Here is a 19,197-nt window from a genome sequence, read left to right on the forward strand (position 1 = left end):
CATACCGTTCTTACTCTAAATTCCATACATACAATATACAGTACATAAAATATTCACTTATGCAATAACGTACAATAGAAGAATTGTATTTTAAGCAGTATTCATTTTCTAAATAAATCTAGTGATAACATATGTATGGGTCTCTGACAAAAACACTTTTTCTGTAGTCTCTTCTTCCATTCCTACCCTCACCAAACGCATTTATGCTACATTATTTCTCCACCTTCGTTCATAACATTGCACATGTTCCCCATATCTGATTCTTCCATTATCACCATTCAAATGTCATTGTAAGGGATAATTCTGATCAGCCATTAATTAATGCTACTCAGTGTAGAAAGAATTATTACATAAACATAGTTCAGCTGCCTCCAAACACCATGAAAATGCCTCATATTTGTTTATTGAGCAAAGTGGGAAGAAGGTGGCTAGATCTTAAATATTAAAGTATACATGCTTATATAAAGGCTTGGACTTGTTTTCTGGTGTGTGTGTGTGTATGCCACTCTCTCTCTCTCTCTCTCTCTCTCCCCCCCCCCTCCCGTATCCCTGAATCTTGATCCTTGCTCCACCAAATTAGGTCACTTTCATCCAGATCTATTATATCCTTCTAGATTTGCTTGCTTGCTTGCTCTTTTTCTCATTGATTTATTCATGCTCCTTATCATATGCTCTTCTTACATTCCAAGCTGCAATTCCCACATACACCATAGTAGTCAGAAATCTTGATCACTATCATTTATCCTGACTTTCCTCAACTGAGACTTTCACGTAATATATTTTCAGAAGATAAAGTGTAGACTTGGTTAGCAGTTTCAATCATATCCATATTACATGCAGCATATTTTGCCAATATGTCATAAGAGTAACTGAAAGCCAGTTTTATCTCAAACAGTTTATTTTATGAAAAGTTTAACGCTAGTTTAAAATATTTAGCAGAAAGAGATTATAGTCTTCCTCTTTCCATCAGTTTCCATCACTCTTTCCATCAGTGTTTCTCAGCAAAACATAGTTTTTCACTGCATACACACACTGTGATTTCTGATCTGCTTCAACTATAAGTTGTATGTAAATCTGAATTTGATCCAACTTTTCAAATAAAAGATGGTTGTTTTCAAACAGTGATAACAGAAATAACCATATACATAACTAGTCTGTACATTATATGGATTTAATCTCTTGAACTGACATTGCTTTTGATTCCATTCTGCAATGGGGGCAATCTGCCAGGCTATACCACCTGCTTCACTCAGACAATCTGAAGCTGCATGGAAAAAGACCATCTGAAATAGAATCACTGAATACTTTCTGAATATACAACTAAGATATAGCAATGGAATTTAGGCTGGACAAAGTGCCATCCTTACCATCAAAAGGAGGAAAATAGTGAAAATTGAAGGAATCAAGATACCCTATGGAAATAACATCAAGAGTCTAGGTGAGTATCAATAGTCACTCTGGATGCAATTCAGACACATCTGAAGGATGCATGAAAACCGTCAGCTTTGACAAAATCCCCATCGGTAAATTGCAAAAGAAGTTTTACTTTGAACAGCTTACAACCCGCGATGAACCTTTAACATACAATAACATCTGCCTATCCTAGACCCTTGCGAAGGACTCAAAGGTAAACACAAATGTCAAATCCAGTCCAAACGAAGAAATGTACTGATGAACAATGTAAACATATATGGAAAGTAAGATCTGTCTATGTGAATGTAACACAGAGAACTGGCAATGACAAGAAAATAATATTATCAGATAAATGTGTTTAACCTTTGCTTCATAACATTTTGCAAAGTTAAAAACATCTGCCTCCAAATTGGTACTTAATTGAATGATGCCCAATCTAAAGGCAACAAAGAAATCTTACTCATCCATTTTTATTTAAATGAATCCCTGGGAGTCAGGGACTATGTCTATTTATTATATTAAATTCCAATAGAATAAATTAAATTAACAATTAAATTATTTGTAAATATCTCTCTCTCTCTCTCTCTCTCTCTCTCTCTCTCACACACACACACACACACACACACACACACACACACACACACTTACTTGCATGTCCATGAAGTGGAGAATGTGGCCGTGGAAGTGTTGGAGATGTGCTAGAAGTTACAATCAAGCTTTTTCTATTACTGGTTCGACAGCTGAAATAAAAAACACAAATCTTTAAGTAAAAGACAAAGCATAGTTGCACTGATTCAGGATTCTCAAAACCTATGTGCTAAGTTTGATACAAAATTTTAGTGAAACAGTGTTATACAGATTTTAGTAAGGTAAAATGGACATTAATATGACTTTCAATATATGTTATTTGCTCTCTTTAATTACAGTTTGAAGTAATGGTTGAATAGTTCTATAATATAGTGACTATATAAGTTATACATGAGAATATTGTCATAAATAATCACCATTTCTAAATTGGAATAGACAATGAAATTGTAACATTTGCAAAGAAGATACATCTTCACTAAACTGAAAAAACTGAGAAAAGCCTACAAAAGTTATTGTTTATCATACACTTCATAATGTGAAGTGACTAAGAAACAAATATTCTCATGAAATGAAATAGACTACTGCAGACAAGAATAAGTTTCTGTTAAAGTTCAAAGAGAATAGGGAAACTCAACAATAGGGCATTCCTTTGCAGACATTCAACCTTCCCACCCCAAATGTTTCCTCTGCCACCCCTGTTTTCTCCAGACAGACTGCAAGTTGAGACTCACCAGAAGTAAAGTGGATGTCCCAACTTCAATATTTTCAAACAAATCTAGCTAGTAGCAAGCTAGCTAGCAGCTATAAAGAACACATAGTATAGAGTTGGTATAAAGATCTTTCACATAGCCATTAGATCAGGTGTGAGGATGCTAATTCAACATATGAAAATTAAAAAAAGAACACTAAAATTAAAACAATAACTACTAATGTATATTTAGGAAACATATCACAACCACACTATTTAACAAAATTAAGCAAAATGTTCATTAAAGTTCAGTCTTTCACCTAAATTGCAATAATTTCTTCCAGATGGGACTACCCTTAAAGAAAATTCAGAAACTTTAGCTCATTCAAAATGAAGCTGCATGCAAGATTGCTGGACAATCTTAAGGTGTGCAACTAGTTAGTCTTGTCAGATAGAGGCAACAGTGAGACCATTAGCCCAGTGCCAGAGTAAGCATTTCAAAGGGTATGTGAGTAGAAAAAGAAAAACATAGTCACACTCTACTTAGTGATTGCTTGACTTCACAGAGCAGTCCCAAGTGTGGTCATCAAATGAGTATTACCTATATTTAGAATTTAATCACTTCGCAGTTGACTGGTTGTAACCTGATTACTAGCCATTTTAAAAGGCTATTCAAAAAACACCTGATCAGCAGCACCTGATTTATGACTAACTTTGAACTGGCAATTCAAGATATAAAATTTCACATGTAAAATTCATTTTTAACCATACATATTAACTTGCTGCAAATTAACCAATTTCCTCCAAAAAAGAAAGAAGGGCTCCCAGCTTTCTTTGTATCTGTGGTAACCAATCCATATCAGACAATCCTGTTATAAATCAGGATGAAATAGAGCTACATCCAAGTATAAGCACAATCGGATCATAGACAGTGAAGGGGATGCATTGTGCGTAGACAAAGAAGTGAATTCTTGTTCTTGCTTTTACAAGACAGTTGACAACAGAGGTAAACTTTGAAATGTAGTTCGGCACTCAGCTAGCTGTTCAGAATGGTGAGGTGCAGAGGAAATGAAGATGGCAAAGCCGATTCTTCAACATATAGCAGTACATCACTAGTTATAAATTTCCAGTTCCAATTTTCCTATTACTATACAGAAAATAAAACATATTTTAAAAACAGCAACAGATGAATAAGGGACCATAAATTAGGTCTTCCATTGCTTCTTGTTCTGCCTTCAAGTGCTTTGGGGAATAGCTTGACACCCTCTTCTTTGTGGCAGCCCCTTAGATATTTGAACACTGCTACCATGTTGTCCCTATTCCTTCTTTTCATTAAGCTAGACATACCCAATTCCTGCTACCGTTGTTAATATGTTCCAGCCTCCAAGCCCTCTTCTCTGAAGTCTTTCTAGGGCAGGGGTGTCAAACTTGATTTCATTGAGGACTGTATCAGGGTTGTGTTTGACTTCAGGGGGCCGGGACGGGTGCGGCCAGGGTAGGCAAGGCCAGCTTGACATCACTCATGTCAGGGGCGCCTGTGGTGGCCCAAGCACTCTGCCTGTGAAAACGGACTTCCAAGCTGTTTTTGGCTGGGATGGCCTCCTGCAACGCTCTGCCAGTGAAAACAGAGATGGGGGGGCGCATGGGGCCCTCGTGCGCTCTGTTTTCGGCTAGGACGGCTTCCTGCAACCCTCTGCCAGTGAAAAGGGAGCACATGGCCCTCCCGAGCTCTGTTTTTGCTGGCAGAGGCATCGTGGACAGGTCCTTTGCTGTTACCAGGGCAGCTCCGTGGGCCAGATGTAAGTGTCCCGGGGGCTGGATCCAGTCCCTGCGCCTTGAGGTTGACACCTATTCTAGAGAGGCACACATATTTTTTATGTCGTGACAACCAAAACTGGATGCAATATTCCAAGTGTGGTTTTACCAAGGCATTGTAAACCAGTACTAACATTTCATGTGATCTTGATTCTATCCCTCTGTTAATACAGCCTAAGACTGTTTTGGCTTTTTTGGCAGCTGCAGCACACTGCTGGCTCATAGTAGTCCTGTCTGTCTGTCTGTCACTATTTATCTGAGACCTTGTCCATATGTGAAACTTGTTATAAGTTATTCCAGTACTTTTCTTTAATGCCTGCCTGCAGAATTGCAATGTCCACACCACACAACTCATATTTTCATTCTGCACACTGTTTCAATAAAATGCATGGTATCTCAACCACACCATTTGACAGGCATTATAAAGATAGGATATACTGTTTCTATTTATTTATTTATTTATTTATCTTATCATCTCAGTTTTCATTTCATTCACTGAGCATTCTCTCTCAGTGAATAATATTGGTGAGCATACATTAAGCTGCTTTACAAACTTGTCTGGGATTTTTTTAAAAATAATGGTTAGATTCCAGGGACAAAAATGATTAATGTGACATCAGTGGGCATCAATGTATGCTGATGCCCAGTAAAACTAGTAGTTGAAATTTCATGACATCTTACACAGAAAACAAAACATTTCATAATATCTTGTATATTTGTACAAGGCAACTTAGTCCCCCACTGTATTATCTTGTGAGATTTCATTATCCCTATTGTACTAGTTTACAGAAAATGTCTGATCCAACATTAAAGACTGCACAATCTGCAATGGTATCTGGAGGCAAAATGCATACAAAACACCAATTAAACTGTTCATAGCAAGAAATTTTTCTCTAGCTCAGTATTAGAACTTGGCACAATTTCAAGATAGACAGCACTGAATCTTAGTATTATATTTCATCAAAAGTTACAGCCACTAAAAGAAAGAATAGCTTTGTGGAAGAAGTTTCCTATCAACAACTTTTAGATATGTTAACTAAATTATGTATCTTCACCTATCTTTAGAGCAATGTGCTTTTGATAACAATTATGGAATTGATTATTTAATTCTTTCATGTCATCTTTGTGGCTTTGTTAAATATATTTAGCTCTTGAAAATAGAGTATAGACTGATTAGCAGGGGTCAGTATTATTTTCCCAGTTTATTTATTGGAATTAACAAAGTAGAGTACACAAGTCAAAAATAATTGTACAATACATTAAATAAGTGGGCTTGGATCAATTATAGCCCAAGTTCAGCAGAACCTCAATTCCATGGTATCATAAAGTTTTTGTTATTTTTCTGATAATCTTATAACCTATCCAACAGTGTAGGAAAAAATATTAATCAGATGGATCTGGCACAATTTTGTTTGAAATAATGCTACCGACAATAGCACATATGTACCACAGGGAACACTAACAAATTTCATCTGTTTCAAAACAAATAACTTTTAAAACTGTTCCTGAATATGGAAAAAATTTATACCAAAGCCTTGCTTGTTCTTATCTATTTTCAAGCACATAATTATTCCTGTTGTTAGTTGATCCATTGCTTGCAAAAATTGCTTCCATCTCAAAATTACTATAATTAAAGCTATAGCTTCCATATCTCTACTTAATATGGCTGTGCAGCTGTTGCTTTTCAGCAATATGTCAATTTTAGACTTGTATCTTTTGTTGCATCATGAAGAGAAATAATTAAAATACTTGTTTTGATCTTTTAAATATCCATTTTAAAGAAGTTTTGTGTCGCAAATATTTCTAAGAATAATTTTGTCTGAGAGTAATTGTGATTTTAAGACTTCTAGTAAAAAATATTTTTCTCCTTCAAGTTCCTGAAAAGGTATTTCAGGCTATTTATAACTAAAATTGATGTTTCTAACAATCATGTAATAGATTTGAACAAACTGGAGGTAGACAAGCAGCGTACAAGAAACTGTTTTGATATTTCTGATCGCAAATATAATGTGAAAATGCCAACATAAGGTTTATTTGCCTAGCCACTATGCTGATTTGACAACATTAAAAACTGAAGGGGGAATGACTATGAATGCGGCTGTGTTCTTTACACAGCTCAGAATGTTCCTTTTGCTTAATTTTTTTTAAAGTGTTGCAGCACTTCATAAAGAAAAGAAAACAGACCAATAAACTAAATAGTTTACATTGAGGCAAATAATGTTCACATATTTATTATCCAACATGAGGAGTGACTGATTTAAAATAAGAGAAAAGAAACTAATTTTTAATATTTGTAAACATCTTGAGAAATTATTATTACAGCAAAACTTTAGTTACAGTATTTTTCAGAGTATAAGACGCACCAAGGCTTTGAAGAGGCAATTTTTTTTAAAAAGTAGGTAGGTAGATAGAGGGATAGAGAGGGAGAGAAAGAAATACAGTAGGTAGGTAGGGAGAGAGAGTGAGTGAGTAATTAGGTAGGTAGGTAGATAAAGGGATAGAGAGAGAGAAAGAGAGAAAGAGAAATACAGTAGATAGGTAGGGCGAGAGAGAGTAGTTAGGTAAGTAGGTAAAGGGAGATAGATAGATAGATAGATAGATAGATAGATAGATAGATAGATAGATAGATAGATAGATAGATAGATAGATAGATAGATAGATAGATAGATAGAAAGAAATACAGTAGATAGGTAGGGAGAGAGAGTGTGTGTGTAGGTAGGTAGGTAGGTAGCGGGAGAGAGAGAGAGAAATAGAGAGAGAGAGAAATACAGTAGATAGGTAGGTGTATCTGCTGGCACAGTCACCCCATTTCTTGAAATTATATATTTATTATTACAAAATGACACTATGTATTTTAGTAGCCTGAATGGTACCATTCACAATCCTATATGGCCTATTGTAAAAATCAAAGATTTTCCAGCTTTTAAGAACTTCATTCCTGTTTTGTTTTGTTTTAAATCCAAATATTGATAATAAATGTACATCTTCACCATGCTCTCTTATAGAAAAGAAGCTAGGAATCTATATTTTCCCTTTCAGATAGACATCTTAAGCAGCTTTGGATAGTTTAAATATTAAACATAACTGCATTTAATTACATTTCTCATTCATCAGCTTTGAACTCCATAGCATACTCAATTATGTAAAAATAATAGATCAAGAAAGCATTTTTCATCATATCATCATTATTACGTTTTGGATTGCCGTAATCATTTGTTTGTTTGTTTTTGACAATGACAAATTATATAGCATACCCAAAAGGAACCATACATGATATCTGGAGGCTTCCAAACCAACCGAAACCCTGTACATTACAAGCAGTAAATAAAAGGAATTATTAACAATCCCCTTCCCCCAATCAAATGACAAAGCCAAAGCAAATCACCATGATGAGCTGTTCCATTAATGTTAGTGAATCAAATATGCAGGTAGAAAGGCTCTTATTTTCAATGTATTTCCTTTGTACTGATTTCATCTAGGCTTGTCTGCCTTTATCTCTACCTAAAGAAGTATGCATGAAATGACATCTACTTTTCTAAGGAAATTCAATGACATCATTAGAATTGTATTTAAAATTCATTTCACTCAATTAGGAAGGAAGGAAGGAAGGAAGGAAGGAAGGAAGGAAGGAAGGAAGGAAGGAAGGAAGGAAGGAAGGAAGGAAGGAAGGAAGGAAAATTTTGCTTGTGCTGGTGAAGACAACCAGAATAAATCCAGTATTTTGCCTGAGGTGTACCAGAGGAAATGGCAATGATTTGTTTTTAAAAATGCCACAAAAAGAAAAATAGAACTGTCTTCCCCACACTGACATAGTGAGTACTTATGCTCCTGAAAGAAGCAAATCATCTTGCTAGTGGCAAGAATTAATGTACCATGAATTTGAGAAGAACCATGATTCAAGTAACGGCCTGTTTCATATATAAACTTTGTAAGAATTATAAATTATCCATCATCTTTTTTTCCAAAAACAATTCTTTTTGAAAACTTCCCTTTTTATGAATGGTCTTTAAAAAACATGTATTGCAGTATCCCTTTGGCAAGTATTCATAATACCATCCCTCTAAATTTAGGTCACCATATAATATGAGATTATTAGTCAAAAGATGTTTGTCTCCACATTTGTTAAAACATTTATATTCTACTTCTGGGTCAAATGGGACTGTCATTATGATCACATTACATGTGCTTTGCCAATTGCTCTGGCTCCTAGATTTTTTTCCAAGTTCAGTTAAATGGGATGCAGTGACCTTTAAAGTCATTCAGAGCTTCAAACAAGAATATAGGTTTATAGGTTTATAGGTTTATTAGCATTTGTAGGCCGCCCTTTTCCCTGAGGGGACTCAGGGCGGCTCACAGAAAACCAGGGAGAGGGGTTTCATTTTACTTCAACCTGAAATTTCTAAGAGATGCTCCTGAAGTGACAATTCAAGAAATAATCCTTTTGATTTCAGTAGTCTAATTATGGAAATATTCTTTTCAAGGGTTCGTCTGGTCTCTCTCTCTCCCCAAAAATATCCACATTATTTTGCTTACAAAAACCAACAGACTTTTAGTGCTCAACTGTAGCTTCTCAAATGGAACAGTAATTTTCATAATTGAGGTTACCAAGCACAACAGGCTGAAGTTCTGAGAAGATAGAACTCCAGGTCAGAAAAATGAGTCTTGAGCAGAGGGGTGAAATGCTCTGAAGTTTGCTACCAGTTCGCATCGCTACTGGTTCGCTTTACGCACATGCACACCACAGGCGCCACTACATAGCGCTGAAAAAGGAGGATTAAGAAGCCTTTTCTGAGCCTGCAAAGGTAAGTAGAACAGGGGGGGGGGGGGGGGAACAGCAGTGCCGCACAATTTAGATGCCCTAGGAAGCAGGATTTCCTGCTTTCTAGTGAATATAAATCGCGCGACACAACTGATTGTCGGAACATTAAAAATATGCAACAGGTTCAGGCAAACCAGTAGTTTTGATGATCTAATCATGTGGCACAGCTGATCATCAGAGCTACTGGTTCGCCTGAACCAGTAGGATTTTTTTACTACTGGTTCGGGCAAACCGGTCTGAACTGGTAGCATTTCACCCCTGGACTTGAGGTGTTACTGCACTTAAGAATGAAGGAAGATTTTCTGTATCATGAAAAAAAAACACTTCCTGCAAATAAAATAAAAACTAGCCTCATAGTGAAAGAGATTTTGTCCCTCTCTTTTGACATACTAGATTTATCTAATCATCTTGTGAAGTTTTTCATTAGTGCAGCGGTTCTCACTCATTTTTGATCAGATTCGCTTTTTATCTTCCAAACACAGTGCTCTAGATATGTGTCACTTCATCTCCTAGAAATCCTAAAAACTCAGAGATACTGGCAATAAAAAGGGGCGCGCTTTCTCTCTGATATTCATGAGAGAGCCGATTTGATATAGCAGTTAAGGCATTAGGCCACAAACCAGGAGACTGGGGATATTAGTCCCATCATAGGCATGGAGCCAACTAGGTGACTTTGGGCCAGTCTCTCTCAGCCTTAAGAAGCAGGCAAGGGCAAATCACTTCTGAAAAACCTTGTCAAGAAAGCTCCAGGAATTTGTCCAGGTAGTCTCTGAGAATCGGACATGATTGAATGGAAGACAAAAAATATGACAGAGAAAGGTTGTGATCTACCTCAAGGTCACTATCACTCTCTTATTCTGTTGTTGTTATTAGTTGCAAAGTCGTGTCCAACCCATCGCGATCCCATGGACAATGTTCTTCCAGGCCTTCCAGTCCTCTTATTCTAGGTGGTAATAAAAATCTTATAGATGTCATAGATGTCACTCACTTTGCTTGCACATACTCCATAACTTGTATTATGAAAGATTTGAACAACTATACTTTATAGGTTCAAGATGCATCTACATGTAGCCTTGACTTCATGGCTACAGTTGAGCCCCAAATTTCTGTTGCTAAGCGAGACAATTAAGTGAGTTTTGCCCCATTTTACACATTTTCTTGCCACAATTGTTAAGTGAATCACTTAACATGTACTTGTTTTAGTTGGTAGCAAAGTTGTTAAGTGAATCGGGTTTCCATGTTGACTTTGCTTGTGAGAAAGTCCCAAAAGGTGATTGCATGACCCTGGGACACAGCAACCATCATAAATATGAGCCAGATACCAAGCATCCGAATTTAGATCACATGACTGCAACAGTCATACCTTTTATTTTTTCATTACCATTGTAACTTGAAACAGTCACTAAATGAATAGTTATAAATCGAGGCATTCAATTCATGCAATGAATTAAACAGTACTGTGCAGATGGAGTTGCTTGTTCTTTTAATTTGAAATCATTAGTAAGAGCATAGCTATTGGAAGTGGTCACTTATGCATCTTCTGTCTCCATGAGAAATTTGGTTTCGAAGGTCCAGCACACAGCTCCTGCAAGAGCCACGACAATCCTTTTTTTGGAGCAGCCAAAGAATTGCCTTTCTTTGTCTGATATTGCTCAATTTAGAAAGCAATTGAAGTATCAAGGTATCTCCTTTTTAAGAGATAATTTACATAACGGGAAAACTGTCTTTTTTTTCAACTCAAGGACAAAAGAGTAGGGTGTTTTTCTGTCAGTCTTCAGAATTCATTTTTGTATTTGTTTGTGTCTGTGTATTTATTTGTATGAAGAAGCACATTCCCATTTCTCATCCTCTAAAAGTGGAAACATTTCTCAAAATATCACTTTAAAGGGGCCAGTCACACAGTCTATGACTTTTTAGATATAACTCAGAAGATTTAGAGAACAGAATCAGTGAAGATTTCTGGTGAGGATATGGTATGCTAGACATCCCTGAAGGAGCAGGGACAGCATTACAGCAAAGATTGGTGGCCAAGGACGAATCCTAGTTGGCAAAATGTCTCCTGAGGAAGAAGAGAGTATGGGATCGTCCACATATATTCCAGACATCTGGTCTTTAAATGTAGGTGGCAGGCACTAAGGTTTTTGTGGTCAGCTTGTAAATAGAGTGGCTGGAAGACAAGTGATTCCATCTATGATCAAAAACATAACATAGCCTAAATCGATGCAAAGCTCAGCTGAACCTTATTTTTAATCAGTTTTGGAATTAGTTTTTTACTGCATTTAAATATTAAAGATCTTCAGAATGGCAAGTTTGATGGCATTCACAAGGTGAGTTTCTTTCGATCTTTAATGAAAGAAATTTTAAGTGCAATTTTAAGAACATTTTTAGGAAATATTTGGGAATAAACAGCAAAAACGTGCTTAAAGTGTTGTTTCCCTTTAAGTTATAAATAAACTAAGGATTTGGCTTAGGGTTTCATAAACAGGATTGTGTTGAAACCTAACAAATGCATTTACATTTATAAACTGTTTGCATATTAATTTCCAATTTTAGTATACTAAAGAAAATCTTGTCATTTGTATAAATATAAATTTAAATTGTGTGTGTATATAAATAAATTTATACATATATACATATATAAATAATAGGAAGTGAGAATCTCAACTTAGAAATTATATACTTTTACAAGATATTTTATAAAACACAGGCAATGAATGAAAAAGTATACAATAAAACACAACAGATAATTAAAAATGTTTTAAAACAGGAAGTGCATATTTGGTGCATTTTGCTCATTTCCCAAATTACAATCTTACATTAAATATAATCAGTTGCAGATCTAAAAACTGCTATCGAATTTATATCCTACATGAGACAGAAACAAACAACACTTCCAAGCAACCTATTACTCAAAAGAAAAATGAATTTCCTTTTTTTATCTCTACAGTAGAGCAAGAGAAATAATAATAGGGCAGCTGGCTGTGCAAAGAAAATGGCACAACAAATAATCTGATAATAGATAAAATCATTTAATAAAACATATCATTTTAAAAAGTTACGTTCCATTTTATTAAATAAGATCATGTGTGAACATTGCTAGAATGGTTGACATATTTACAATGTTTTCTCCGAACTGCTTTATCGAAATTTATAATACTAATATATATTCATGCTCTTCTGAAATACAAGATTAGAACATTAAATTATTTGGATATAATCCTATGTTCCAATACAGAAATAGGTGATACACTATCATATGCATCACTCTTCTAACCAAGCTAAAAAAGACAAAGCATCTTATAGTTAGGGGTTGCCAGTATTCCTCCACTTTTGGGAATTAAGATAATTCAGAATCAATTGATATGGATGGTAAGAATTCAGCTATCACTGCTATATTTAAGAAAACTCTCTTAGCACAGCTCAATTTGACCTAGATCTTAAACATAAATTTAAGACACTCTAATGAAATCTCATTTTTACTACCATTTTAAAATTCAAAGGAAACAGTCAGAAGAAATATTCTTAATTTTATCATTTTCTGTATATAAGTTTTATTTGATTGTTGTTCGCCACCCAGAGTCACTTTTTGCAAGTTGAGCAACTATATGCTCATCACCAACCATATTGTGAAGTATGTGGATGATACAACAGTGGTGGACCTTATTCAGGATAATGAGGGTGATTACTGGAGGTAGAGCAGGGGTATCAAACTGGTGCCTTGCAGGCCAGATGTGTCACACACAGCCCATGCCCACCCCAGCTGCGCGAATGGGAAAAACATTGTCAAACATCACGTGATGGCAAAATGACGGTGCACGTTTGACACCTATGAGGTAGATGATTTGATGAACTGGTATAATAAAAACAGCCTAATTTTGAAAGTAGGAAAAACAAGAGAGATCATTATCAATTTCAGAAAATGCTGGTACAACCATTCACTTCTTTGTATTAATGATTCAAATGTGGAGGTGGTTAGTAGTATTTAGTTTCTGCATGTGCAGCTGACAAGCAGGTTAGCTTGATTGCTCTATAGTGAAACACTTAAAGATTCATTTAAAGATTGGACCTCTTTTTTCTAATTTGAAATACAAAAAAGATACAAAAAGAAACTCTTTAACAGTGTTTCTGCTCGGAGGCTGGGAGGTTTTGTTGATCGGAGCTTTGTGTATTCAAAAACAGAACAGTTTTTTCACGGATTGCTTTGATTTGGCACCAATGTTTCCTCTAATTTTTTTTCAGTGTGTGCAGAAAAGTATAGTGTTTGAGCAGCACATTTTCATGCCTGAGCACCTGAATTTTTTTCACAGAGCAATTGATTTATAGGATTCGAATTGGAATGGAGAAAAATGGTTTTGTGCATGAGTGAGTATGTGTGTGTGTGTGTGTGTGTGAGTGAGAGTGTGTTTGAGTGAGTGAGTGAGTAAGCGAGGGATCCGGTAAGGGAACTGTGCCTATTTAGAAAAGAAGGTAAATTATTGCAAACATGATCAGTCGAAGATAAGTATGGGGACAGGTTGGGAGGTAGAGAGAAAGTGATAAAAAAATGGGAGAGAGGAAGAAAAAAGAGGGAAGAGAGACAGAAAGAGACAGAGAAGGAGAGAGAAGGGAGAAGGAGAGAGAAAGTGATGGAAGAATGGAAAAGAAGGAGAGAGAAAGAGAAGAGAGACAAAGAGAAAGAGGAGGAGAGAGAAAGAGAGAGAAGAGAGTAAGAGGAAAGAGTAAGAGAGAACATCTCATTTCAACCCTGAGGTGCAAATATTTTCTTTGATTGGTAATTTTATTTGTCCATTTACTATCCAATACGCTCATTTCTCCTTAAGTTCATCAAGAATTCCCTTTTTTTATTGAATTTATCACAATACCGTGAGAACAGCTTTTTCAGCATAGCTTTACAGCTATTTAAAATATATAGTAATTTAGGTCAGGTTTTCAGAACATTAGTCTATTTATAAGTCACTAAGTGCAAAGAAACAGAATTCAGAATGTCGGCTTCCCTTTTTGTAATGGCCTATTGGCTGCTTAATTTTCTACCTACATTTTTGATAACTGATATTCACTGTTGACCCAAGAAGCCCATCGTAGAAAGAAACCCTCCATATGAACTTTGTTGGGTTTCCATGGAATGAAGTTTGATCTTTTTCTCAACCATACAATAGCATATTCTTTCTAAGGAGGATATAATCAAGATAGTCCATAATTGCCTATCAATCTAACAGTATGGCGATAGACAATCTCTTTATATTTGAACTCTAACTCTTTCAGTCTTAAAGGTTTGGTGAGGAGAAATCCAAAAATTCTTTTAAAGAGGAAAAAAATGCTTGCATAATTGCACCCATGGAGACATGTATATATACACAACACACAGAGAAACAAACTTAACAAAGTGCTAAGCCTGCCCACCAACTAACTCTCTCTCTCTCTTAATGAGAGAGAAAGAGAGGGAGGGAGGGAGAGGGAGAGGGAGTATCCCTCCTTCCTTCAGCCCAACACTCTTGCTGGCATCCCGGCCAGACGAGAGGGACTGCAGAGGGTCTAGGGCAGCGAGTCATTCGATGGGAAACTTGCCTCTTGGAAGGAATGACCCGGCTTGGCTCCCGCTTTCGATCTGCTGCCCAACGACCGAACGGAGAAGCAAAGAGGCAAGAGAGACAAGGCAGGAGAGACGAAGCGGGAGCCAAGCTGGGTCATTCCTTCCAAGAGGCAATTTTCCCATCAAATGACTCACTGCCCTAGACTCGAGGAGTCCCTCTGCAGTCCCTCTCATCTGGCCAGAATGCCAGTGAGAGTGTTGGGCTGAAGGAAGGAAGGATACACACACTCGCATTCTCGCCCTCCCTCCCTCCCCCCCTCTCTCTCTCAAATGGCAAATCCGAGCAGCTGCTGCTGGGAGCCCACCACATGCCTTCTCCCAACCCCCAAATCCCTTCTCTGAGCTACTTTCTGCCTTGTGGACCTAGAACCGATTGCTGTCTCCAGGCTGGCTCTCCTCTCCTATTATCGTGGAAGGCGTCTCACGAAAACCACTGCCGGCAGTTGGAAACTGCTGCGCAGTGTTTTCTTGCCACGTGCGCGCCCGTGCACCTGCGCAGCTTAGAAGGAACATTGCTTGGCACCACAAGGTTTTACTGTTTGGTTACAGAGTGATAAGAGCACACAGATGTCCCTTTGAAGTATATTTTCAACCAGAGAAAAGTGAAAATAACGTTCTTTGTGAATCTATGCTTTAATTTTATTAACCTTCCAAGCGAGAGCAGCTGTGTTTGTTAGAATGACACAACCTCAAGAGAAAACAAGAGGTCTTAACTTTGCAAAATATATTTTCAGAACTACAGAAATTATCAAATATATAGAGAAAAAAACTGGAATACCTAGAGCACATAACAAGAAAATATGATGAAAAAATTGAAAATGTTCATCAAATGCAAAACGGGGTGATTAAAACTCAAAAAACCGAAGTAGAAAATGAATATAAAGAAACTAAACCTGCTGATATGTATGGTAATTGGTTTGTTCCTGAAAATGGAAAGAATGGGATACAGAAAGAGGAATTAAATGGAGAGGAAATCTATTTCAGATGTCAAGATATAGAAGAAGATAAAATTAAAGAATCTATGGACTTCTATTAGCAAAATAATTGATAACTGAGTCTGAGTCGAGGACTGATAAAGTTCTTTCCTTTTAAGTTTGTTTGCCTGTCGTCTGTTAACAAGCGAAGAAGGGGGGACAGAACAGATAACACTGCTGACAATCAAAGACAAACTGAATAAGGAAACAGAAAGAGGGCATCAAGATTATATGAGAGATTTTATAAGCAAGGAGTTGCTAAGAGAAGTCCATACAAAGCTGATCAAGAAGATGATTAGAGGATTGGTACCACAAATGGCAGAAGATATGAGATTGTTTCGTTATTGGAAAGATACAGGTTGATAGATGGAAGAAAATAACTTAAAAGTAGTTAAACAGTGAAATTTAGTGATAATAGATATAGTTAAATAAATAATTGATAATGATAATAATGTATACAATGTGTAGTGTTATGATAAGTAATAATTGGATATGAATATTGAATAGTACCCATGAAAGGAAGATTAGAAATCCTTTTGGATTATATACAAAGTTTAATAAAAAAAAGAACTAAGTTAGACACAGTTAAGTTTTGATTATTAGGGAGGAAATGTTATGATACAGGATATAGTCAAATAAAGGAGGGATAATGATGACAACCTATATATATATGTATGGGTATAACATAAGGAAAGTGGATGAAAGTTGCAAACAGTGATTTGGAAAGGAGGATTAGAAAAGTTTGTTATTAAATATTATGGATGTTTAGCTAGAATAGGACATAAGGATTCAGTGTTATTGGAGGATTTTAGAAATATTAAATGAAATGCCAGTATATGGTTATGTATTAAATCTTGGTATATTTTATGATGAAGGACGTTTAAACAATTATAGTCAAATAAAAATGGAGGTATAAGGGTAACATGTATAAATATTTGAGTTAAAATACTTGAGTTAATATGAATTATGCTTGATGACTGTTGAAGAGATGCACGAAAGCCTTTTGTAACCAACTGATACACTTTCTACAGTATGTAAAGAAGGAGATTTTATGTGTTGTGTTTGTTTTGAAAATAAAAAATAAAAAATAATAAAAAAATAGTGAAACACTGGTGAGACAGGCACAGCAATGCCTGCATTTTCTGTGTCGTATGAGAAGAGCACATCTTTCTTCTCCTGTCCTTACCACTTTCTATAGAGTGGCAATTGAAAGAATGCTGTTGTATAGTATTGCTGTTTAGTTTGGAGCTATTATTGTTTCAGACAGGAGGCTGTGCAAAGTGGAGTGGTGAGTATGGCAGAAAAGATTATTGGAAGTTCACTTCCTTCTATCTATGACATAGCATGTAAGCGCTGCTTGACAGGGTCCGCTGGGTTAATTTTGTCATAATATATTAATATAATATATTAATCAATATTCAATTGGGGGACAATATATGTATATGTGTTAGCTTTATTAATACACTTCTTTTTTAATGTCTTGTTTTCTGAGACACAATTGCATATCTATTGATTATCAACACGTTTTGAATGGCAGATGAACCTCTGAAAATGTAGAACCATAAAATTACATTAGTAAAAGTAAAATGTAATTTTCATCATCAATATGTGTTGACTTTATATTTTAAAAATTATGCTTCTTATTCATATTTTTACTCCCTCTTATAAGTACTATTTCCTTCAATGAAAACTATACACTTGTCAGCAGTTCAGTTCCTAACATCCAATCGAATGTTTTCTGGATGTACCACAGACATTTTTCAAACTGTTCAATAGATTTGTTTTAATTTATACATGAACATTCATTGCAACATTTTATTCTGTATTTTATGTGCACAGCTCTATATTTTACAAAGCAAATTATATTTCTTATTTAGGAGTAAGCATTATTGCTGAAAAGAACAACACATTTTAAAGTAAAAGTAATAAAATGAACATCTGTAATTAAGGAGAAATCCATAGCCCCACTCTTTGATAAGACTCAGTTGGGTAGGTGGACGGGAAGGAAAGGATAAAGGAGGCAATATCAGCTCCTGTCAGCCTCTGCTTTGCTGCTGCTTCGGCTGCCATTGAAACGGGGAGGGGGGGCATGGTATTTGGGAGGGGAATACTAATTGTGCTGGAGGAAGATTCTGGAGTTTCTGCTGCCTGTCTTACTGCACATGCGGAGGAGGTTTCCCGCCAAGGCCAACGGCACCGACATTCCATCTTGGTGATGCCTTTCGAAGTTATCTCACACCTGACACTTGGGAGAATTATGATTGGACTGTAACTGGGATGCCAAGGGGTGGGGAATGGGTTATTCTATATATCATTTGCTTTCGCGCCTAAATAATCAGTTTTCGCTTTGCTACGCTTCTAATCATTTATAATTAGTAAAAGTACACTTGATTTCTATCAATGGAGTCTCATGGTTTTCTTTCCTAATTATTCAATGGAGGAGTGCTGACAGTAAGCGAAAACTCACTCACACCCCACCAGGAGTTTTCAACCTACTGTGGGGTTGTACTCAAAAGAAGGAAGGGAGAAAATGTCATTGCAAGCGAGCGATGATGATGAGATTGGAAGAGAAACTGCAGAACCATCTTTATCTGAAAGGCTAGCTGGCCTAAGGGTAGAAGAACCTGCGGTTCGGCCCCATTGGACTTTGGGTGTGGGGCAAAAAGAGGATTTGGAGAATTTGGATGCAGGAGTTACCAGACGGAAACAAAGGGAAAAAACAGCGGACTGGGAAGAAGCTATGACCGAGCGGGGGTCCCGAGAGAGAGAGCTGGAAAGAGAGCAAACGGAACAAAGGTATTCCATGCATAAATTTAGGGAGGGTGAAGAGGCCGAGGGGGGATGGAAGCAAACAAACCCAGATACAGCTTTCCCCCCCCCAGCCAGGGCTTCTGCCAGAGTAGGGGGGGGACAGAAGAGGCAGAATGGCAAAAGTCCCTCCCTTACCAGTAAAATATAACGGTGATGCCAGAGACCTGGGTCTTTTTGTGATTCAGATTTGGAACTTTATGGAACTTTATGGGCCCGATTTAGAAACAGATGCGATGAAAGTGCGAATAGTTTTACTTGCTTTGGAAGGAAAAGCGGCCGATTGGATGGTCAGCTTACACCAATCCAACTCCCCTCTCCTGAGGAATTTTGATGCTTTTATGACTGCTCTAAAGAGAAGGTTTGATGATCCGCTGATTGAGAAACGAGGGAAGGTGAAATTTATGACCCTAAAGCAGGGAGATAGACCAGTGACTGAATATATTCAGGAGTTTGAACATGTGGAGGAGGTTTCCCGCCAAGGCCAACGGCACCGACATTC

The 19,197-nt window shown here is 36.7% G+C and overlaps 1 protein-coding gene across 9 annotated transcripts in view; it reads right to left on the minus strand.

The window, feature by feature from the left end:
• The window catches only part of MAST2 (microtubule associated serine/threonine kinase 2), a 265,612-nt gene that overhangs the window by 80,815 nt on the left and 165,600 nt on the right, over window positions 1-19,197 (minus strand). For all 9 annotated transcript variants that reach the window (XM_087719741.1, XM_087719738.1, XM_087719740.1 and 6 more), the window contains one exon: window positions 2,062-2,153. In XM_087719741.1, coding sequence (XP_087575867.1) covers window positions 2,062-2,153 — 92 coding nt within the window. The remainder of the gene's footprint in view (window positions 1-2,061; window positions 2,154-19,197) is intronic.

The sequence above is a fragment of the Thamnophis sirtalis genome, unplaced genomic scaffold (assembly GCF_051295495.1).
Source record: "Thamnophis sirtalis isolate CommonGarterSnake01/CBP01778 unplaced genomic scaffold, rThaSir2_p1.2 scaffold_7, whole genome shotgun sequence".
In the NCBI taxonomy this organism is placed as follows: domain Eukaryota; kingdom Metazoa; phylum Chordata; class Lepidosauria; order Squamata; family Natricidae; genus Thamnophis; species Thamnophis sirtalis.